This window comes from Oryzias latipes, chromosome 8 (genome assembly GCF_053564925.1).
Source record: "Oryzias latipes strain Hd-rR chromosome 8, Olatipes_Hd-rR_3.1".
Lineage (NCBI taxonomy): Eukaryota > Metazoa > Chordata > Actinopteri > Beloniformes > Adrianichthyidae > Oryzias > Oryzias latipes.
In genome coordinates, this window is record NC_136244.1 from 19,572,257 (window position 1) to 19,596,014 (window position 23,758).

The 23,758-nt window shown below is 38.9% G+C and overlaps 5 protein-coding genes across 5 annotated transcripts; all 5 read left to right on the forward strand.

The window, feature by feature from the left end:
- The first annotated feature begins 355 nt into the window (after positions 1-355).
- LOC105354539 (vascular cell adhesion protein 1) lies at positions 356-5,170 on the forward strand. Its single transcript, XM_011478047.4, has 5 exons — positions 356-651; positions 1,966-2,238; positions 2,334-2,663; positions 2,747-3,004; positions 3,404-5,170. The coding sequence occupies exons 1-5, from the start codon at positions 609-611 to the stop codon at positions 3,544-3,546; spliced, it is 1,047 nt and encodes a 348-aa protein (XP_011476349.1). The 5' UTR covers positions 356-608; the 3' UTR covers positions 3,547-5,170.
- A 1,063-nt stretch (positions 5,171-6,233) lies between these two features.
- On the forward strand, positions 6,234-8,260 carry LOC144994309 (vascular cell adhesion protein 1-like). Its single transcript, XM_078951703.1, has 5 exons — positions 6,234-6,392; positions 6,712-6,978; positions 7,054-7,386; positions 7,477-7,731; positions 7,831-8,260. The coding sequence occupies exons 1-5, from the start codon at positions 6,341-6,343 to the stop codon at positions 7,836-7,838; spliced, it is 915 nt and encodes a 304-aa protein (XP_078807829.1). The 5' UTR covers positions 6,234-6,340; the 3' UTR covers positions 7,839-8,260.
- A 166-nt stretch (positions 8,261-8,426) lies between these two features.
- cmc4 (C-x(9)-C motif containing 4 homolog (S. cerevisiae)) lies at positions 8,427-8,975 on the forward strand. The gene is made up of 3 exons (XM_011478045.4): positions 8,427-8,529; positions 8,642-8,701; positions 8,781-8,975. The coding sequence occupies exons 2-3, from the start codon at positions 8,644-8,646 to the stop codon at positions 8,921-8,923; spliced, it is 201 nt and encodes a 66-aa protein (XP_011476347.1). The 5' UTR covers positions 8,427-8,529; positions 8,642-8,643; the 3' UTR covers positions 8,924-8,975.
- A 1,010-nt stretch (positions 8,976-9,985) lies between these two features.
- On the forward strand, positions 9,986-13,106 carry LOC101156088 (cell division cycle 37, HSP90 cochaperone). Its single transcript, XM_004071352.5, has 9 exons — positions 9,986-10,142; positions 10,224-10,332; positions 10,523-10,798; positions 10,956-11,061; positions 11,148-11,263; positions 11,404-11,526; positions 11,775-11,957; positions 12,040-12,111; positions 12,211-13,106. The coding sequence occupies exons 2-9, from the start codon at positions 10,225-10,227 to the stop codon at positions 12,334-12,336; spliced, it is 1,110 nt and encodes a 369-aa protein (XP_004071400.1). The 5' UTR covers positions 9,986-10,142; position 10,224; the 3' UTR covers positions 12,337-13,106.
- Positions 13,107-14,557: 1,451 nt separating this feature from the next.
- Positions 14,558-23,518, forward strand: tyk2 (tyrosine kinase 2). Its single transcript, XM_004071351.5, has 24 exons — positions 14,558-14,753; positions 15,232-15,464; positions 15,553-15,676; positions 15,758-15,890; positions 15,971-16,134; positions 16,234-16,612; positions 16,709-16,885; positions 17,142-17,299; positions 17,389-17,506; positions 17,599-17,782; positions 18,602-18,720; positions 18,810-18,977; positions 19,065-19,152; positions 19,310-19,437; positions 19,831-19,966; positions 20,332-20,483; positions 20,570-20,720; positions 20,806-20,897; positions 21,211-21,400; positions 21,533-21,651; positions 22,294-22,466; positions 22,550-22,667; positions 22,760-22,870; positions 22,960-23,518. The coding sequence occupies exons 2-24, from the start codon at positions 15,281-15,283 to the stop codon at positions 23,101-23,103; spliced, it is 3,510 nt and encodes a 1,169-aa protein (XP_004071399.1). The 5' UTR covers positions 14,558-14,753; positions 15,232-15,280; the 3' UTR covers positions 23,104-23,518.
- The last annotated feature ends 240 nt before the right edge of the window (positions 23,519-23,758 follow it).

Genomic DNA, 23,758 nt, shown 5'->3' on the forward strand with positions numbered 1-23,758 from the left:
AGCATCAATGCTAAACATTTTTTATTATTTCAATCACAGCGTTAAAGTTGAAGAATATCTGCTGCCTTATATCCTTTGTGCTATCTTAGATGACCCCACCCTTACATTGATGTGTTCTCCCTACCATGACAAAGGTGGATAAAGGTGGAAAGATTTCATGTGATCCATGGAGACCAGTGAAAATCACAAATCACTGAAGAAAAAAGGTTTAACGTACTGTCTAGTGGGTCTATATGACCCAACTCCCAATGTAAAAGTGCCTAGGATAGCACAAGGTTACTTGGTTAATTTTCTCTTTGATCTTTGCCTCCCCCTTGTAAATAGAAATTCAGTCAATCATCCTCGAGGGGGCGCTACTGAGACCAGATTTCGAGACAAGCCGTAACAAATCGTTTGTGTTGAGACTGAAAAAACCCCTCAAATGAAATGAAAGCATTTCGCTACAAAAGAAAGGGCGTGTCACAAAGATTTCCGAGGGGTACTTTAATGCAGCAGCTCACCTGAGTTTCCCGACGGTCGGGTTAAAGAAAAACATCTCCGCGCTTTTTTCTTCCGAGGTTTCAGAGTTTTTAGTTATTTTTTCCTTTTTTTAAATTTTAAGTGAAAGTATGTGGACAGTCTTTATGCTTATCTTCCTGGCTTCTCCCACAGGTAGGTGATGTTTTCTTTCGGTTTGTAATCGATTGTTTCTGCATATTATAAAGTCAGATTTTCTTCAAATTAAAATTTCAAATTAGAAATTTATTTGTATAAGTAATCATGACCATTACTTCTTTCACTTTGACATTTTGACGAGGTAAATACTAAAAAGGAAACCAGTTTCGACAGCCTTCATGACTTTTTTTTCCTTCTTCCTTAAATGGATAACCTGCCAGCTGACAGATAAACATTAGGAGTCAATGTCAGCACTCGTTGACTTTTGGACTTAGGCAATCAGTAAACACTATAATTCAAGCATTTAGTGATTGTTACATGCCAGGCAAATATATAAACCTGTGTTAACATTAGACTCAATAATATTTCCAAAAAAAAAAATGAGGAAAAAAAACATTACTACAACTTAGTTAGAAAATGTTGTCATATGCATTCAATTAAATCAACAGTTTATCTTTACTTGTAAGCGAAGTACATTACTACAAACCTTTTTGGGTATTTTATTGTAGATTGAGCATTTGTGTTTGTATTTTAATGTCCTGAGAACCAGCTTGTTTATTTAAATTTAATGTAGAGGATGTGTATGTAATAGGGGTGTAACGATAAATTGATGTAAATTCCTTTGATCCAACCAGATCTAACTATCTGGGGCAAGTTGTTAATTGAATCGACCTATGCCATTATAAAATTGTTTCAAAAATGTAATTAAATGATTATTTTGATATTGGAAAATACCCTTTGGATTGAGGCATGATCGGTTTATTTTATTTTGCATCACAGCGGACAGCACACATGTGATGGCAGCAAAAACTGATCAACCCATCATTACAGTCCAGTGTATAGAAACACTTTAAATTTCACACAGACATGTAACCATACTGTGTGATAGAATGTTCTAATATAGTTCAGTTTGTTACTTTAATGTGGAAAAAAAACAGTGCGCTGAACTTAATGAAACTAAAATGTGAATGTATTTGCTGTTAGCTCATGTTTACTTGCTTGTTTGTACACATATTTAATTTACACTTGATTATCTTAAAACAAATACAAGGAATCTGGAAAACTTCTCCTGCACTGTTCAGTACTCAGGTATTCATCTCTGGGTCACACTGGTTTTGGCTAAAGATGTCCTGAATTGAATTTAGGTCATTCAAAATGAACCAACATCAACTATGAATTATATCGTCAACCACAAATTATCATATGAATCGAATCGTTGCTAAAATGAATCGTTACACCTCTAGTATGTACATATTTAGTATGTAAAGCATCTCCTGTTCTCTGAATTGAAATTTTACTTGTTCCATCTAGGATCCAGTGGGAGTTCTTGTGAAGTTGTGATCACCCCCCATCTAAGTGTAGTTAGGTTTGGAGACTCCTTCACTGCCACCTGCAATGCCTTAGGGACTGAGATACAGGGTATGGGCTGGGAGTCTCCAGATTTTAACACACCTTTTAAGGAAGGCGTTTCTTCTCTGCGGCTTCAAATTGACAAAGTGCAGGTTTGGAAAATTGATCCAATATGCTATGCCACTCCCTTTGAAGGTGACCAGTGTACAAAAATCCCAAACATCACAGTTTACCGTAAGGAACTTTGAGTGGATATTCCCTGCATAATATTTCAAATCAACCCAGACAAAACAATGCTAAAATTAAAAAAATGTTGTCTTCTTTTGCAGAAAGCCCAAAAATGGTGTCCATATCCCAGTCCCTTGATGACATTGGCGTCATGAGGGAGGGTCAGCTGTATAGTATAGAGTGTGAGATTAGGAATGTCGCACCAACAAGTAGACTCTCCGTGATCTGGTACATTGAATATGTATCTGTTTATGAAGAACGTTTTAAGGGTTCAAGTCACCTTCCGGCCACTGTCTCGTCTTTCCTGAACATGACGGCCAATAGAAGCCATGATAGAAGTGACATCTGGTGCGAAGCTAAGCTCGACTTCCGGCCTGAGGGTGAAAGTCCTATTTTAAGACCATCAGTTCTGCATCGGTTGGCAGTACTCTGTGAGTTTTAAAAGCACTTTTTTTTGTCATCTAAGCGTGTTATTTTCCTGCTTCTTTTTACTCCTCTCGCTTTCATCTTTCAGACGCACCCGTTTGCTCTGAGCCTGCGAACGAGACCCTGAAAATTCCCCCAAGTGGAAATGTAACATTAAACTGCAGCGCCATAGGAAATCCAAAGCCATCGTATGATTGGTGTTACCCTCAGAACCTGCAAAGTACAGCCATAAATGGGGACAACAGCATCCGGACTCTGACCTTTGCCCTTCAGGGGGTTTACACTTGCAATGTCTCAAACTCTCAGGGCAACACCATCAAGTATTTCATTCTTGAAGAAGCTGAAAGTAAGACATCTATTCTGAATTCATTTCATTTCTTGTCCTGCTTTTGTTGCACTCTCTCCTCAGTGGAGTTTGCATGTTTTTCCCGTGCATGCATGGGTCTTCCTCCCTGTAGGTTAATCGCTGACTCTAGGTGTGAATGTGTGAGTGATTGTGTGGCCCTACAACCTACTGGCAACATGTCCAGTGTGTGTACCCCGCCCTTGCCAACAGTAATCAGGACCCCCAAAGGCGACTGGGCAGGTTTGGATAATGGAAGGATGGGTGTTTTTGTAGATAGGTTTTTATGTTGTTTTCCATTAGAGGAGAAGGACAAACAGAAAACCTTAGTTGTTGTTTTTACTGTTTTTGCGTTCTAACTAATGTTAACTAATTTCTAACTTGAGTTTCCATCTCTCACAGGGGATAGAACAACCTTTGGAATCCTGTTGGGAGTATTTTTGTCCCTTGGAGCCCTGATAATACTTGGTGGTGCACTCTTCCTGACGCGTAGGGGAACGTTTTCCTTCATAAAATGTCCTCAGGGAAGCCCTTCCATTATATGAGGAGGATTTTTGGTTTTGAAAAATTCTATTTCAGCATTCTGAAATGTTGCAAAAATGTTTCTGGACCTCAAACAACAGTGTTTGTCCAGCCTGCTCATTGTGTTTTTCCTGCTCCTGGAGTTTAGACCATTCAGGATCTCATCTACTACCTTTAACAACGTTACTAACAACGTAAAAACTGATATAAATGGAGCAACTTGACAATCCGAGCTTCAAAGTGGAATCATGAGTGATCTTCTTTGTGGTACTTTTTTTTAGGTGCTTCATGTTCTTTACTTTTTGTTTCAGTTTATTAGTTGAATCGCCTCTCTGAACAAACAGCAATCTCAGTTTATTTAGCAGCTTATCTCATTTTACTGACATTTTCCGCTTGACTTTTTTAGGAAACTAAACAATTTTACAAATCTAATGATGCAGATATCACATAGATGCTGCTCCTGCTTTGGGGAATGGTAGCATTAGGTATTACAGCATAAGCTGGACTCTCCTCTGACCAGCTGCAACTATTAAATATTCTGCATTTTTAGACTTCAACACCACTATTTTCACATTTGTATGTGCACTTGCACAAACCCACCACCTCAATTTACTTAAGGTATGGTCTTTGGAGAACTTATTGCAAAAGGGTCATCTGTATCTCTATGATATGTGTTTAAATTATTTCAAGTATTTGTGGTATTTAGCAGTATTTAAATTCCAAATCTTATGGCTTTGATTTTACATGTCTGCACATGTTTTTACATGTTTTCCTTCCTTGCCATGCTTTTGCTGTCAGGCCTATAGGTAACTTTTTTACGATTTATTCTGTTTTGGAAACTTCATTAGTCAATATTACTTTTTAAATGCTTTTTAAAATATTTTAAAATGTTGTCCTGTTTAAAAGCTGAACAAAGTTACAGATTTTACAAGTGCCACGACTAAGTACACTTTTTTGTTTTTTGGTTTCTTGTGGAGTTGCACACTTATGTAAAACACTTTTATTATGAAAATTTGAAAATATAACCAGGAACATTATAGGCTCTATGCAAACAAAATGTGTTTTGAACAAAAAAGTATGTATTGAAAATTTTTTATCAATGTATTCTTTTGAATTTTTTTCTTTTTTGGAAAAAAACAAATTCAGCTTATAAGTGTTGGCCCAATTTGTGTGTATTGGGGGGCTCTTGCGATTTTTCTCAAACTGTTTTAGAACTGTTTGCTGTAACCAAAAAAAAAGGGGGGTGTATATATACACACACACATATATATATATAGAGAGAGAGAGAGAGAGAGAGAGAGAGAGATAGAGAGAGAGAGAGAGAGATCTGTAAGCCCTTTATGTAGGTACCAGGTGTGAAAGCTTCAACCCAAATTTCTTTCAAGACCTATTATAGATCCAGATCTGATCCCAAAATTTGACCTCAATGGCTTTGTTTGTGAATATATATTTGCTTTAAGTCAGTATTGTTGTTTATCAAAACTACTGTAAAACAACATTTGCATGTAATGTGGATAATTTTATTGGTACCATATCTTCATTGTGTGAACAACTATTATATATTTGCAATATTCATTTGTCATTTTATGTCTGTGTGCATTGCTACACTTTAAAAATACTAAATAAACTTTGCACTGGTACTCCAAACATGTTTAAATAGATTTTTTTTAATTAAATAAAATGTTTGTTTTAAATGCATACAAGACTTTTACTTTGAAAAATGTACATTTTGAACTATATTTTTGATGTACATAACCTTTTTTGTTTTTGTTTCCTTTTGTGTTTCTGATGCCCCTAAGCTGAATACTGATTAAGGTAAAGTCAAACTAGTCAGTGTTTTCCTGCAAACTAGTCAGTGTTTTCCTGCTGCCCTTCGTCAATTTGTTGGGCCTCCTTTTCTGCCTCTTTGAGGCCATCCAGTGCTGAGACTGCCATACTAATGAGTTCCGAACAAAGTCAATGTAAAGAAAAGTATACAGAAGTGTTATCCTGCCTGCAACAGACGACACAAAGCTTTTTCTGAAATCTTTTAAGTTCTATCGCTGTCATTACCCAAAAGTAGGCCAACTGTTTGTTTATGCTCTGCCTGGGTTGCCATAACAACCTGGCAGGGTACATGTGCTGAATGAGTCATTGACAGAAAAGATAAACCTTTTACTATAGATATGGTTTGAAGCTGCATCCAGCCCAAGCTGTAGGTTGAGATTTGCAGCTGCCCTCTTCATAAATACACAAGAAGGAATTTGTAACTTATCCTGTGCTGCAGTTTCAGTACAGGCTGCTATGCTGTGTAACATTCTGGTCACAGTGCAGGTCCTACAGGCTTGAGCATAGGGGCCAGAAGCAGCAGGAGACAAGCATGCAAGAGAGGGGAAATAACCTAACTGCGGGAACTGACATGAAAATAATTTTGAGGTCCATAATTTAACTGCCCTACAGCTTACATGATGAAAACAGTTCAAATCTAAATGGGTTTATCTCCACACTTTCAGAGGTTCAGAGAAAATAGAACAAGAAAAAAATCAACCAAGATTTTACTTAATGCCACTGAAAATAATGTTGACGTTTAGAGATTTGATGAAGCTTTTCAAAGGCCTAAATTTCCTGCTTTAGGACAAAGCAGGGGATTGTTTTATTTGTCAATCAGCTGTTAAATTTCCTTCTTTTTCTCCTCTTTTCCCCCCTCCCATCCCTGAAGTCAGCCGGGAAAGGGCTTTTTGTTGGTCCAGCATAGTTCCCTGCAGAGTTGCCGAGGTTGATCAAGAAGGAATTTCTCTGTCTCTCGACGGCTCCATTTAAAAAAAAAACAAAAAAAACATGGGAAACAACGTCCTAACATGGATTCTAGTTATTTGCACGTTTTCCTCAGGTAAGCAATATAAGGATACTCTTATTTTTTTATGTCATTTTCTAGCAGGGGAAAGTGTTTGCTTTTGAAAAAGTGGCATGTTGGTTAATGAAAACTGGGATGAAACACAATGAGAGTTCAAATGGAAAAAAAATTCTGATTTTAAGTTGATGAATTTACACTCTGTGAAGTGTCTTTTTGAGTAATCTAAAATGTTATCTTACTGGTGCTTGAAGTAATCGAGTTACATATAGTTTATGATTTTCTTGTCATGTATAGATGGAAACGATGTGATAACGCCAGCAGCTGTACTGATGATAACAGTTGGTGTGTGGGACAGTTTCAGGTGAAGGATGCTCTCTGGTCCTTAAGCCTTCCAGGGTTGTGGTGGGCTTTGGGGAATCAGTGTCAGTCAGCTGTGAAGCCACACGACCGGTTCGTGTGCTGGGCTGGGAATCCGTCATCGGTGCCTCATACACACAAGAAGACCGCTCTGTCCAGTGGAAGGTTGACAGCCTAATAGATTGGATTGAGGAGCCTATATGCTATGGGGTGTTTTTCACAGCTCCACGACAGTGTGAGGAGAAACTCAACCTGGTTCTCTATAGTAAGTTCCACCTCGCTTCAAATAAATGTTAATAAACTGACCTGTTTGCCTGACAGGATCTCTGTGTTAATGCAGAAACTCCAGACAGAGTCTCCATCAGGCAGGTGAACCACAGTGGCCCCATGGTGGAAGGGAAAGAGTATGAGCTGCTCTGCGAAGTTCAGAATATTGCTCCTGTTCAATATCTCACCCTGAGGTGGTACAGAGGGCAGACAGAGGTTTATACACACTCATTTGTTGACCTAACGTCTTCCTCGCCCGTCCAAGTCTCGTCCACCCTCGTAATCACTCCAACTCAAAGCGAAAATGAAGCAGAGTATAAGTGTGTGGCAGAGCTGGAGCTCGGACCTGAGGGGCCACAGCCACCTCCTTCTGTGACCTCAGAGCCTCTCATTGCATCTGTGTACTGTGAGTTATGAACCCCTGCATCTTCCTAAAGCACGTCTCCTCAAATTTGACTTATTAAAGACTGATTCCTGATCTTCTTTTTCCCTCTAGTTCCTCCAACAATCCTGAGCCCTGAAACAGAAGTTTTGAACTTAACTATGGGTAACGAAATCACCCTAAACTGCACAGCCACAGGAAACCCTGCACCTGTTTACACGTGGCAATCCTTGCATCCCATGCAGGAGAAGATGATGGATGAAGCTGTTGTTACTTCTTCTTCACTTCTCCCAGGGACCTACACCTGCACAGCCTCCAATCTACTGGATCAGAAAAGCAAGCAGTTCCTTGTCAAAGCAAAAACCAAAGGTAAAAAGACATTTATTATTTGAAATTTTGAAATGAGTCACACATTTTCACACAAAGTTCTGATGTCCACTTTTTTTTTTGTTTTTTTTTTTTGCTCAGGTATCTAAGACAAGCTACCTTGCTTCAGGGTCAGAAGACTACATCCGGCATGCAGAGAGCATTGCTCTTAGCAGATTTTACTGTTGTTTTCAACACGGAAATGATGCAACATTTATGATTCGGTGGATATTTATGTAAAGTTAGATTTCACAGACAAGACCACATTAAAAAAAGGTCTTTGGAAATTTCATTTTTTAATGTGTTAGATACATTTTTTAGAATTGTAATTATCTTTTGTTTGTTTGTGTCCAACTGTATGTGATTTTCTTGATCTGGTTTATGTCTTGACTATATGTTTTCTTGACTAACAAAATATAATCATTGCAAATAAAAAAAGACTCAATGACAATATTTCAGTGGTTGCCATTGTACATATGAACTGTTTGTTAATTTTCTTATCTTTATCAATAAAAGCAAAACATCAAAAAAGTATGGACATTTTATTTGCACTTCTGCGTTTTTTTCAAAATAAAGTATAAAGTTCAAATATCTGGTATGACCAGATTGATTTTTAAAAATTGTTAAAATACCAACAAAAGCCTAAATGCATGTATTTCATTGCCCACACGATGTCGCTGTTGAGCAGATGTCTAAATGTAATTGGCTAACAGCATGACACGTGATCAAAACAATCCCTTGAAAACGGAAGTGGTTGGGTTCCCAGCAGTAGTAGGTCGATCTGCGTATCAAATATTACTGGTATGTCTAACTTTAAAACCATGCCCCCAATCTTTATCCAATAAGTAAAGTTTAAGATTCTGCCCATGTTTTATTCATATCATTGTTTTCATTCTCACATGTTTTCCTTTAGATATGCCACAGAAAGATCCGTGTCAAAAGCAAGCATGTGCCATTCAAACGTGTTTACAAGGTACACATTGACGTTGTTGTTGTGCTCTTCTAATGCAAATCTCAAACAAATTTGTGAACTTTTTGTTCTCATCTCACAGCTAACAAGTATGTGGAAAGTAAATGCGAGGATGTGATCCGAGAGATGCAGCGGTGCTGTGCAGCGCAAACTGGAAACTCCGTCTGCTGCTCAGGTTTCAAAGACTCCAAACTGACAAACTTCAAACCGAGCAAAAATAGCTGACACCACCTGCTGATGACTTGCATTCAATGGAAATAAAAAGTATATAAAATTGTCTAGTTCATCTTCTTTTCTCTGTTAGATTGAACATTTTCTAGCTATTTTATTCAAACGTGTTGTCACAGGTTATGATCGCAACACCGGCGATGAAGAAAAAAGGAAAACATTCACAAACTGATCTTGTTTTCCTTTCTTAGAACTTGAACTTTTCCTTCTTGGGAACGGACAAACTAAATTATCATCTATCAGTCTGGAGCACACATCTATATCTGAAACATAACTATATAAAAATCATATCTGGCCATTTATATCAAGAACGAAAAATAGCAGTAAGCAAATGAATATCATACTCTTAGTTTACCATATTACGTAGGTACATTTTCTAAATCTTATATGTAAAAATAATAATCTTCTAATATGTGTTCAGATCAGCATTCTAATTTATTCTTAATTCGCCTTGAAAAATGTAATCATTCGGGTCATGGTGCTTTTCTTTCTTTTTTATATTTAAATATAATTTCCCTTTTCTTTAATTTTTATTGAACAATTGCAACATACAGAACAAAGAAATGCAACAATTATGCACAGATAATGTACATTACAATTCTGAATACAGAATAAACGTGTTACATGCTTAAGAAGATTCTAATTATTTCTAACAATCACAAAAGGGAATAAAAAATTAAAATAAATAAAGAAAATAGAACTAAACATAGAAAAAAAATGATAAAATAAAAAGAGAAAATGCGAGAGTAAACTTGTGTTATTATTCCAAAAGATTTACAAATGTTAATTGTTTTTTGAGCTTTTGTGTTTTTTGAAGCTGAAATTAAGTTTAAATATTGCTGCAGTTCCAGTTTTAACACAAATAAATCAGTTTTTTATAGGAGAATTTGCTTTTATGAATATCAAATTTAGCCATAAATAACAACATGTTTATACAAAAGAAAGCATCACAGTCTTTCAGATTAAAACTATGAAAACCAAATATTTTCCGTTTTTGGTCATTGTTTCCGGTGTCTAAATTACGACGTACAATGTACGCGCCTTACGTATGACGTAAACGGAAGCTTTGGGGAGAATTTCTTCTAGAACTCTGTAGCAGCTTCCCGTTAGCTCTTGCTTGGGAGTAACAAATCAATTCGCACGACCAAATTTGGAGTACAGAAACACAGAGCACCAACACACATTTCTGAAGGGTTCGAGTGTGAATATTTCTTAGGTCGGTATTTTAGCGAGCGTGATTTAGACGCCAACTTAACCGAGTTCTAGTCGAAGCTAGCGCTGCTTCTTCTTGCTGCAGGATGTCCAGGATAGATTACAGCGTGTGGGATCACATTGAGGTATCGGATGATGAAGATGATACCCACCCAAATATTGACACTCCCAGTCTCTTCAGATGGAGACACCAGGTAAATATAAAAGCTTTTCGGAAAAGTGCTTAGCGTGATCGTTAGCTTTCACTTTCTGCTTGTAATTCTTCAGCCATGCTAATTTTCCTACTTACTTCGGATTCCTGAATTTGAACTCAAACTGGACAAGAGCTGATGAGTATTTGAAATTGTTTACACATGATGTTCACGCGTGTGATCTGTTCCTTAGGCGCGCGTGGAGCGAATGGAAGAATTCCAGAAGAAAGGCGAAGACCTAAAAAAAGGACTCGCCGAATGTCGGCGTAAACTCACGGAGTTACAGACAAAGATCCAGGACCTGAACCTTTCCGATGGTGTCAAAACAGAGCTCACCAAATACCAAGCCGATGAGAAGAAGCTGAAAAAAGAGGAGCGGGACTGGGAGAAAAAGCTGGATGAGTACTACAGGGAGGAGAAGAAGATGCCGTGGAACGTGGACACACTCAGCAAGGAAGGGTTCAGCAAGGTGACTTCTATATGCAGATAGAAACCTGTGGTTTTCTAGCAAGAGGTTGGAAAATCCAATGAAGCTCACATTAGTCCGTTGACATTTTATAAACAAAGTAGTTATTTCAAATCAATGCTAGATGGTGTCAAATCTTGATCTTTGTTCTCGCTTATAGAGCATAGTGAACATAAAACCTGAAACTTCGGAAGATACGGAAGAAGAAAAGGAGAAAAAACACAAAACATTTGTTGAAAAACACGAGAAGCAGATTAAACATTTCGGTAAGCCTGAGTAACTTCCATAAGGTCATTCTGTTGTCTTTTCCCTTCTTTAAAAACAATTTAAGTCTATTTTTATTAACTTACAGGGATGTTGCGACGATGGGACGACAGCCAAAAGTATCTCTCTGACAATCCTCATCTTGTATGTGAAGAAACCGCTAACTATCTCGTCATCATGTGCATTGATCTGGAAGTTGAGGAGGTAAACACATATACTTATATTTTTATTTTATATTCTTGTATCTTTGTTTTTTAGCATATCTTCTCCTCAAAGTGTGTGCTCCTGTTTGCAGCTGTTTAGGTTTTTCATTTCTTAGTAAAGCTTTGCTTTCCTATTTGCAGAAACACGCACTGATGGAGCAGGTGGCCCATCAGACCATTGTCATGCAGTTCATTCTTGAGTTGGCAAAAAGCCTCAAAGTGGATCCCCGCGGTTGCTTCCGTCAGTTTTTTGCAAAGATTAAAGTAAGCAAGTTTATTTAATTTTATTGTGTTTAATTGCTCTGAACTTATTCATTTTAAAGAAGATGTTTGGGCAGGAAAAGAAAGGGTGCTTTCATAAACAAGCAGTACAAAAATCAAAGGCAGTCTGTCTGTTATTCCTGGACTAAAACAGATTATTTTAAAAGTCCTTTTTTTTTTACCAGAAGTTTCTGTAAAATTTTATACTTCTGGTTTGGAATGTTCACATTTGTTCATTTGTTTTCTTACAGACCGCAGATCAGCAATACCAAGATGCTTTTAACGACGAGCTTGAGGCGTTTAAAGAACGGGTGAGAGGAAGAGCAAAGATTCGCATAGAAAAGGCCCTGAAAGAATACGAGGAAGAGGAGCGGCAGAAGCGGTTGGGGCCTGGAGGCCTGGATCCAGTTGAAGTGTATGAGTCGCTGCCTGCTGTAAGTGCATTCTAACAAGCAGGGTTTCATTTTTTGTCTCTATTGAGTTTGAAATGCTCACATAGTTTGCCTTCAACCACAGGAAATGCAGAAATGCTTTGATGAGAAGGACATCCAAATGTTACAAGAAGTCATCAGTAAAATGGATCCAACTGTAAGCTATACAGTTTTGTCTGGTTGAATCTTTTTGGATTTAGGTGCTTTTTTTTTTTTTAAGAAATCCCTGTTAACATGTGACTGTCGTGTCTTTTAGGAGGCAAAACATCATATGAAGCGTTGCATTGACTCAGGTCTGTGGGTCCCCAACTCTGGGGAAGGAAAGGAGGAAGAAGGGACCTATGAAGAGGTGAAACGGGAGCCGGAAGAAACAAAGGAGTGATCACAATGGATTTGTTGTTTGCAATTGTATTCACTTACTGTACCCCAGTCTCATTTAATGTAAAACAGCTTGCCAATAAACACCATCATTTCTTTAAACTTTTTGAGTACAAATTTGAATTATAAATGTGTAATAAGTCACATATTTGAAACAACAAAAACAAACTGTGTTTCTGCATCGCCTGAGCTGAATGTTTTTCCTTCATTTGTTATGCTTTGTTGGTATTGGTGCATAGTTGCAAGCTTAAGTCTAACATTGTCACATTTTTTTGCAACAGATATTTTATGTGACATTTGTACAACATTCACCGTTAAGTTCCAATGTTTTGATTTTTTTTTTTTCTTTCCTCCGGGTCTTTTACATTATTCAGGACAACAAAAACATTGACTTGTGCTCAAATAATCATTCAAACTGCTTGATTGATGAGCTTTATAGAACAGCTGGTAAATGAGGTTTCTAAGAAAAATAGTAAGGGTTACTGCTGTCAACTCCAGGCCAACGACAGTTGATCATGTTCGGTTCTGTTTATCCTAAATGAACCCAAAGATTTAGCTTTGGCTTCTTACTCAGTGGTAATCTAAAGATGGAAAAGACCAACTAGTCGCCTTTGTGAGATGATGTAAACTTACTGTGCTTATTCTTCCAAGGCAGGAGTACTTTGACATTTGCATGTCATGGCTTACATTTTTAAGTGAAGAACTGAGGGAAAACTGCTTTCAATACTGCAATTTTTCTCATAGAAAAATAAAAAAAAAAACTTGAAAACTGAACCATTGTAGTTTTTTAATGTAAGGATAGAACTATGAATATTTGAAAATGTGTGCCTGAAAGAATGAATAATCTAAATATGTTAAAAATGAATGATGACTGTTTTTTCTGGTCCCATGCTGCAAGAATATAGCTTCTGTCCCAGGAGCCTTTCACTTTATAACAATGCATAGTTATGGTATTAGATTATAAATAGACAACCAAAAGAACATATTTTTTCCTTTGTAGGTGTCTTTAGCTTCTTTTTATTATTTTCTGGTATCACATGAGATGTTGAAAATCGAATTATCTGTACTAGAGCCAGTGGAAAAGGGGAATTGTGTGTTTTTTCAAAAAGAAAAACCATATCTTCCTCAAAAATGCAGTTCAATCATGATTATTGTCAAGAAGAATATTCTTTTTCATATTTGACATTAAATATTGACAGACATTGCTCACATTTTAAAAGTAACGCTACAAAATAAAAGCACTTTCTTATTTGACAGGATGATGATGCAAAAATGAGTCATTTTAGAAACCACATTCATACTAAACATTGAGTCAGATTTGATCCAAACATGGTGCCAGGGTTAAACCACATTTACCATTTACATGCATATTAGGTAATCTAGATTAAATGGATTGATATAAACGAGCACATTAAATTTCCATTTAGGCAATACTGGATGTTTTTGTTCTGTTTACACTTTTTTTAATGCTGTATTTTGTTTCACATTTAGTAATCATCCAATTACATCAGTAACTAGTTTTTTTTGCAACAGTTTGTTATTAATGTTTTTTTTCTCTCCTCGATGTTGAGTCTAAGGGTACAATTTTTTTAGTTTATGTGGCAGCTCTAGCTGCCAGATCTTTGTATGTAGTTTTTTTCAACTTTTTAGGCAGATCTTAACACTGAATAGGTTTAAGCCAAGATTTTAGAATTCTAAATGTCCGCATCCATCTTACGAACTTGCTGAATCTACTTTTGGGAGCACAAGGATGCTGGAGCCTATCCCAGCTTTTCTTGGGTGAAGGTGGGGTACATGCCTAGCCGGTTGCGTCCATTGCAGAGCCTCACATGTAGGAACAATTAAGCAAAGTTATCAATATACCTATAAATCATGATTTTGGACCGTGAAAGTGAAAATCTGAAGTGCCCAGAGAAAACTCATGCATGCACATGGAGAACATGGAAATTCTACATAGCACATTCCCAGCTGGGATTTGAACCAGGGCTTTCTCGCTGTGATGCTCGGAACCACCTTGCAGTCCAATATGGGAAAGTAATAGAAATGAAACACTTCATACTATCAAAATAAAGCAAAATATCACGCCTTTAACAGCCATACTTATTCCCACATCCATATTTCATCCCACAAAAGAATAAAACACCGATTTGACACCAATTTATTTTGAATAAATAAATTAAACCAATTTATTTTATTTTGAAAAGGACGAAACAGTTTCTATGGAGTGAAATGCGCATGCGTGTTGAGTCAGAGAGCGTCGACGTCAGCTGGCGATTCCCGTCGTTCGGGTTTTTACTTCACGAGAATCCGTCAAGGGAGTGGGTGTTAGAGGGGAATTATGCCCTCTGACATTTAGCTTTCAGTTCACAGCGCTGCCTTCTGTTTTTACAATTGTCGCTTTTCAAAACGCAACGTTAAATGGTGAGTTACTTTCTTTTATTTTTATGACTCGCTTTGCTAAAGTATCCGGATACGTCCGTAAAAAATGTTTATGCAGTTTCGTTGAAAACACTTTAATTTGTGGCTTAAGGTAAACGGTTGGTGTTTGAGACAGCACATTATATATATTTCTGTTTAAAAAAATAAGATTAGGGTTGGGGTACACACGCCCTAAAGCTTTATGTACATACATAAACAACAACAAGTTTTTTATGAGAGTCGACGATCCCGGAAGGCCTGCACACAAACAGACATGCTCACCTGGTCACGTCGCATCTTTTGAAGTTATGCACATATATGTATATATAACATTTTGTTTGCAAATATTTGACAAATAATTAAAAAATTTTGTCAAGTAAAAAATGTAGTATATTATTTTATTGAATGTGCAGCTTTAATATTTTTCTTCTTTTTATTTATTTATATATTCAATTATATTTTTTTTCTCACGTGACTCCAGCCAACACCACAGCTGAGTCACTACACTTAAAGTGAGTGTGCAGCCCAACATGTTGAGGAGAAGGTGGTCCAAGTTCTTCAGGCAAGAAACCTGCCCAGGTCCTGGAGAGGCTCCCCAGACTCCAGGCATCCATGTTTACCTGTTCTGGAGCAGAGATGGAGGAACTCACTTGTCACACACAAGTGGAGATGTCACGGCGGAGGAGCTGTGTATCAGGGCTGCAGAGGTTGTAGGTGAGACTTGGATGCAAGTTTCAAAACAAAAACTGATCCTGAACGTTCTCATTTGTGGTGTCTGTGTAACTCATTGTTTGTCCTGCAGGTATAAACCCGCTTTGCCATGTGTTATTTGCATTATATAACCCACAAACACGCTATTGGTACAGCCCAAACCACATTTTCAGCCCAGAAGAAAACTGCAGCTTGCTGGTTCAGTACTGCATGAGGTTAGTTTGGAATTTTTTTGTGCTACTACACTTTCAACACAGTGATCCACTCAAGCAAGCCATTTCCATTCTTGGGTTTAGGTTCTACTTTCCGAATTGGCATGGGCTAAACGACAAGGTGCCACTGGTGACCCGCCACTCTTTGAAAGGTGGTGCAAATCAGAAAGGTTCCACACTGCTCGATATCACATCCCTGGAGTATTTATTTGCTCAGGTAGTCTGCGTTTTTATCAAAAGGGTTTGCTAGCTTTTCGTAGAACTTGCATTTAATTTGCATTATTTTGTTTTAATCAGGCTAAACATGAATTTGTAAACGAAGTGGTTGAAATGAAAGAAGTCCAGAATGAGGAAGAAAGAAGTCAATTCAAAAACGAGAGCCTGGGAATGGCCGTGCTTCACCTGTCACATCTTGCAATAGAGACGAACTCTACTTTACCAGCAGTAGCTAGAAAAGTCAGGTAAAAACTATGAAGAAGTCAAACTCTTATGATTATTTTTCAATATCTTTTCAATTTATTTTAAAAAAATAACTTCTCTGATTTAATGTCTTCTTTCAGTTTCCTCCAGTGCATTCCAAGATCTTTCGCTAAAAACATCTCCAATGACAACTTCCTTACTAAAATTAGGATCCGAACGGTGTTTGCCGAATTCGTGCGCTCCTTCCAGCAGCACACAGTAGACAGCCGAAAGGTGACCCCCCAGGAGATCATGTACAAGTACATTTCTACTCTGGAACAACTGGCTCCACGATTTGGTACAGAGACTTTCCAAGTAATTAGCCTGAAGCTGAGGGAGGACGGCGACGGAAGCAGCTCCTACTCAAATGTGGTCCATGGAGATAGTCTCTCAAAGGGAAACAGCAACCCTCTCATCACACACGAAGTAATGGTGTCTGGGATTGAGGGGCTAAAGTGGAGGAAGGTGCACGTTCACAAGGTTTGTCTAAGACCTTTTTGTGTGTTCTTTATTGTCTTTTTTATTTTTCATGTTTCTATTTTGGGAGCTTTTTAATTACACACTCTCTACGTTTAGGCTCAGGTGAATTCCTACCTCAGAAATGACTATTTGAACTACAAGAAAGCAAAGCAGCAGTCGAAGCAGCTGAACACTCCCGACACATGGAGCCTATTTTCTGATTTCCCTGATATAACCCACATCGCCATTTCTGATGCTAATGTGTACATTAGCACTCTGGATAACCGCTGCATGGTGAGAGTTCCTGTCTATCTAAAAGCCTAATCTAACTGAAGCAAATCTTAAGTGCTTGTGCTGGATGAATCTAGTTTTCTGTCATTAATATTTATTGTTTGAGTTATTTATTTATTGGATATGTTTAAGCTTCAGACTTTTTTCTTATTTGTGTGATTACAGGTGATGTTTTGCCCTGAGCGTGCTGTTAAGTTTGAAGTGTTTGTAGGTGGGAGCTCAGATTGTAAGCTTGTTGTGTTTGTGTTTATGCATGTAGGTGGTACAGATGAGCTCCAGCCAGGAGGCCCGTTCCTTCGTCTCTCTTCTCGATGGATACTACCGACTGACTGCAGACGCCCACCACTATCTTTGTCGTGAAGTGGCTCCCCCAAGGGTAATTCTGAGTGAAGCAAATCTCTTGCACGGACCTATGCAGTGAGTTTCTCTTTTGCATCTTCCATTGCAAATGCATTAAGACATAAAAAGGTTCTTGGAACGGTTATGTGATTGCCATGTCCTTCCAGTGAGGAGTTTGTGCTCCACAAGCTGAAAAAGGATGCAGCAGAGGAGGGAGTGTTCCTCGTTCGTTGGAGTGCAGTTGACTATCACAGCATCATTCTCGCTGTGCTAAAAAGAAATGAGGTAACTCGACGCCCACTCTACACTTTTGGGAATGTTTGCACTCGGTTGAAAAGTTTCAGACGTTCCATGCTCACTTGTGTTTGCGCTCACAGAACGGTTCGGCGCCAAGCCACAAGCAGTTCCGTATCCAGCAGAAGGGTTCGGTGTTTTGCATGGAGGGCTGGGACAGAGAGTTCTCCAGTGTGAAAGAGTTCATCGATAACCTCAAAACCTTTGTGCTAAAGTCTGGCTCTGACAGCTTCACTGTCAAAAAGTGCCTTTTGCCTAAACAAGCAGGTTTGTATTTTACTTCATTGCTGAAATATTAAGCTGCGTTTACACCGAACCCGATTCGCATGTGTGTGGCGGCCAGTTTCAATGTTAAGTCAGTGTACAGGTGTGATCAGAGGTCAGAGGTCCTGCGCATCGGGAGTGGTGTGGCGAGTCAGCCTGGCAGCAGAGCATTTTGGGCATCGCAGCACGTCGGGAGTTCATCAATCTGAACTTTGGCGAAGAAGGCGTCTCAACCAATCAGAGACTCAGTTTTGGCATTTGACATGTTGATGATGCAATCAGTGGGTGGAGTCCAAAACCAACTTGGAGGAGATTCTGATAGTTCTACTCCTCATTTTTACAATATATATTTTTTCCATCGAGAAACAATTAACAAGTTAATCTATTTTTGTTCTTGTTTTTTTTTTCTTTTCCCTCCTCTGACTAATGTGGGCCAGCAAGTTGTCAAACGTTGTCACAGAGGGATGGTAGTACCGCTGAAAGTGACGGTCATTCAGACGCAGCTCACTGTACTGGGAGAGTCTGATCTAAATAAATGACCAGTGTTTTTTGTAGAACTCTTCAAAATGTATAAATCTTTCCACATCATCCGTGTCTTAAATGCCCTGTAAATGAGACGTACAGTCAATTCTTCAATGTAGCATTGAGGCTAAAAACGGTCTGCAGCTTTTAGCTTACTAACACATTTTTGGACAAGCGTCCAACATGAATGCTACACGCATATCGCGTTTGGTGTTAAAGCAGTATTACACGAGGTGTTCTTCATTCTTAATACATACAGCTGTTGACACAGGATTGTTTTTGTGCTCCTCTTGTTTGTAGAGATTTCCAACCTTCTGGTAAAAAGGCACAAGGATGGGCTCTACCCCCTCTCAGAGTCCTTCTCCCAGAAGCTGACCAAGCTACGCTTTAACCGCATCAAGGAGAAAAACATCACTCCGGTTGTCATTTTCAGCTGGCAGCTCAGTTTTCACTAAAGCTTTCCGCTCTGAAGCTGACTGGGTTGTTCTCTTTTTGCTTTTTTGTGCAGGAGGTGCATTTGGGTCGAGGCACTAGAACTAATATCTACTCTGGACGGCTGCTTGTGGGAGGGGAAGACGATGGCAACGACGTTGAGTTCAACAACAACTCTTCTAAGCAAAAAGGCATTCGAGTGGTTCTCAAGATCTTGGATCGAAGCCACGAAGATATTGCTCTTGTAAGCCTTGTAATCTTTACATAAACAAAAAACTTCACGTTGTGTGTTCCATACCTTCACAATCACTGTTGAATATCTCTGTCTCAGGCATTTTTCGAAACTGCAAGTCTCATGAGCAAAGTGTCCCACAGTCACCTGGTGTTTGTGCACGGCGTGTCTGTCAAAGGATCTGAAAGTGAGAGCAAACGCTGTTGAACCCCTGCACTCCTAATTGTAGTGGCCTCTTTCTTTGAGCTTATGTTGCTTTTGTCTGCCGCTTTATTGTTCCCATGACAACCATAGTTACATTTCGTGTGGCTTTAGATTTCTTCCAATGACTCCTGTCTTTACAGACATCATGGTGGAGGAGTTTGTGGAGTTTGGACCTTTGGATGTCTTCCTTCGCAAACATAAAGCAGCTGTGAATGCTAAATGGAAGTTTATAGTGTCAATACAACTCGCCAGTGCCCTCAGTTACCTTGTAAGTTCAGCCACTTATTTTTATTTTAAGAATCAGCACATTTCATATATCAGTCTTGTAATATTTAGATGCCTTCCTAAATAAGGTAAATATCTTTACTCAGTTGAATATTGCATAGATTTTTGTTTGAGCAGCTGTTGTCAGGCAGAAAATGAAGTCATTTCATTATCTGACCGTCTTTAAAGACGAGTGCTGCGGGTAATTTCTAACATCAACTATCCAGGAGGAAGTTTAAAAGATGAGCACATCTTCAAGATTAAGTTGTACAAAAACTTGCACGTTACTCAAAACAAAACAGATTATTCAGAAAAAACGGGTGGAAAAAAAGGAATTAGTCAACAACATTGAAACATGTAATGTTCTTCCAACTTGTCAATATTTTTTTATTTCTAGGAGGCTAAACAGCTGGTTCATGGAAATGTCTGTGCCAAGAACATTCTGGTGGCAAGACGTGGCCTGGAGCGCGACACTACTCCTTTCATCAAGCTGAGTGATCCCGGAATTTCCCTGAATGCCCTCACACGAGAAGGTCCGTCCCTGCAGCTTCCTGTGCATGCTTTCTGATATAGCTTGGCTATACAGACAGCTCTCTTATCTTTCAGTGGATGCTTGAAATTTTCCGCTTTGCTTCTGTTAGATTTAAGAAACGGGAAGCTTAAAACCCAACCACTTCCTGTTACCTGTTTCCTCTTGTCTCTCTGATTCCTTCCTGCGTGTTAGATTGGGACACAAGCACTTAAGATCACATGTTACAAACATGGAAACATTAAAAACAGTGTAGGACAACATGTGTGTATGTATGTTTTGAAAATCAACTACAAACACGTATGCTCAGCCTTGCTCTACCTGAAAATGTCTTTTCTACACGTTCATTGTTGCTTTGTTACACTGCAGAGCGTTTGGACCGCATTCCATGGATTGCCCCTGAGTGTGTGGACGGCAGCGCACCCATCGGTAACACTGCTGACCAGTGGAGCTTTGGCATTACGTTGCTGGAAATCTGTAACAATGGGGAAGTTCCTATTAGCGGCTGCACATTGCCTGAAGTAAGTCCATGCTGCAGGCTTCCAAGAACCTTGTTCCTCCTTCTCCCATAGTTTTGTGTAAGCATGTGTTTCTGATGTCTCAACAGAAAGAGCTCTTCTATCGAGAAAGGCACCACCTTACTGAACCATCCTCAGAAGAACTAGCCAAGTTCATCAGCATGTGTTTGACCTATGAGCCAGAGGAGAGACCTTCTTTCCGCGCCGTCCTCAGAGAACTTACAGAAATGATGATGAAAAGTCAGCGTTTTTCTTCAAAACTTTGCATTTCTTTTAACCATCTTGTTGCGTGTCGTAATCAGATCTCTGTTGAATTTTCCTACAGATCTCGACATACCCGACACAGAAAGTCTGTCGCCACCGGTCCCGAGTACATACCAGAAACGCTACCTAAAAAAGATCATGGACTTGGGCGAGGTGAGTTCTGTCACCATGTCACTTCATCTCTGTTCCAGTCGATTTACAGAAATATATGTCACCCCATAATGCAACTTTCTGGTTGAACCAAGCCTATTTGAATAAAGGTTCCATTGGGAAACCTTAAGAAGGTCCTTAGTCTGGATGCTGTTGCCTATAAGGATTATTCCAAATTGGAATCAAAACTGGATGCATTGTAGCCAAAGAAAATGCAATGAACATAGAGATTCAATGATGCTTCACCATGAATGTGTAATTTTGTGATGTATGTTTCTCCTGTAAGAGAATAGTCTGTTCCTTGTTGTACTTGCAGGGTCATTTTGGGAAAGTGACTCTCTACAAGTATGACCCGACAAACGATGACACAGGAGAACTTGTGGCAGTGAAGGTCTTGAAACAGGAAAGTGGCTGTGTGGCTGAAGGGTTGATGAAAGAGATTGAAATCCTGAAGTCCCTTGATCACATTAATATTGTTAAGTACAAGGGCTGTTGCACTGAGCCAGGTGAGTCATCAGCTACACATTTGGTCGCTGTCTGATTATTTGTGATTTTGCTTCCTCAGTAGCTCCTCTGACAGCAGAACCAGAAAATGGTCCGTGATCTAAACGTAAGATGAATCTCTTGTTTCATGACAGGCAGGACGGAGGTACAGCTGATAATGGAGTACCTTCCAATGGGAAGCTTGCGAGATTACCTTCCCAAAACTAAAGTGTCTGTGTGCCAGTGCCTTATGTACGCTCAGCAGATCTGTCAGGTGAGTTTAGAGGATTAAATATTTTGTGCTTGAACTGCAGTGCTTTGCCGCTTCAATTCAACAAGAGAACTACCATTCATTTGCAGGGGCAATGCAGCAGACATGTAATTGTTTTTCCAACAAATTTGAGCGTATCATAAAACTAGAATATAACTCATCAAAGAGGATTCATTGGGCCTGCCATTTCATTCAGACTGAGTCATTCTGTTACATTAGCATTACATTTTTTCCTCCGAGTGACCCAAAAAACTCCTTTTAGGAAAACAAACTGCAATGATGTAAAATATAGTTTGGAGGCTGAAAATGAGCAGCATCTGAATGAACAGACATCTTTATTCTCCATGAAGACAGATGAGGTTGTCGGGGAAAGTGGCTTGCTTTGCAGGTTTCTTACAAACTATTGCTGCACAATTTGGAGCTCGTGGTGTTAAATCATTCTTACTGCACCTCAAATCTGCCCACAAAACTTAATGGTGAAATATTTTTTCAAGGCTATTAACCAGATTTTACGAAGAAAGCAGAATACTTAAATCAACGTAAGGGTCTCTGCATTTTATTCTCTTCCTGACAGCTTCTTTCACCCATCTGTGCAAAAAATATGGGGCTCAGTTTTAAATTCAGGTTTTTCTTTCGCTTTTGAAGGGAATGGATTACTTGCACTCCAAACGCTACGTGCATCGAGATCTGGCTGCCCGCAACGTCTTGGTGGAAAACAACAGCTTGGTCAAGATTGGTGACTTTGGCCTGACGAAACACATCCCTGAGGGGGAGATCTACTACCGGGTTCGAGAAGACGGGGACAGTCCAGTGTTCTGGTGAGTTTTAAGTTACCCAACAGTGTTATTTATTATTTCTGCGAGTGTCTAGGCTTCATTCGTGTGTTTTTCACATGTTATAGGTATGCCATTGAGTGCTTGAAAGAGTCCAAGTTCTCCTTTGCCTCGGATGTTTGGTCCTTCGGTGTAACACTATACGAGATCTTGACCCGCTGTGACAACCGGCAGAGCCCACCAACAGTATGTTGTTTGAATCTGCACATGAGGCAGTTTAAATATTCCACACCGCTTGTGTTTCTCATTTGGCCCCTTTATTTTATTTATCCCCCCAGAAATTCTATGAAATGATGGGTGAAGCCCAAGGACAGATTACAACAATGATAATCATCGATCTGCTGATGAAGAACATGAGACTGCCTTGCCCCAGAGACTGCCCTCACGAGGTAACACTGGATATCATGAAAAACCAATCACTGCTCAATCAGCATTGTTTGCAATCCCTTAAATTTGACCCTGACTTTCCTGTCAACAGGTACGGCTGTTGATGGAGCAGTGTTGGCATAAAGATCAAGCACAACGGCCCTCATTTGAAAACCTGATCGTAAGGTTTGAAGCCATCCGCAGAACCTACGACTGGCAGTTTAACTCCAACTTCACCATGTCTGAGATTTGCTGAGTAAACTTCTGCACCATTTACAAGAAAAAGCCAACAACCTCTTTGCTACAGTACACTTTCTGCTACATTTATACACAGAGATGGATTTGTGGAAGATGAGTCATAGAAGCACACACTTAAATCTTGTATATTGTAGTCTTCTGAGTTAAAATGAAAACCCATAATCTTTGTATTCTAAGCTTTGTTGCAGTTACTTTTTCTATATAGTCTTTGCTGAGGTTAACTTTCAGGGAAAAGCCAAAGTTCGAAAGAATTGGTAAGCATTAGGGTATATTTTATTAAAAATATATATATAGATTTCCATATATTACAAATGTATGCATACACATTTTAGAAATTCGGGGAGCTGTCTTTTAAATGTTGCATGTTTTATGTTTTGTAAATATGTGAATTAATAAATACGTGTCCAACTCCCCTTTTATCTTCAGATTCTTTAGATAATTAGGATTGGCATCACTTTCTGCCTGAGTCATTTCTACTTTGTTGAAACACCACTAACAGTGGAATAGTTCAATGAAAAATGTTACAACTTATCTCGTGCACAAGACAGTCCATCATTATCCTACCTGTCATTATTTTATACACCTGTAGCCATGGGAGCGATTGAACAACCTGAATGTTGAAGATAGCTCAGTAAAAACGTACAGTGCATCTG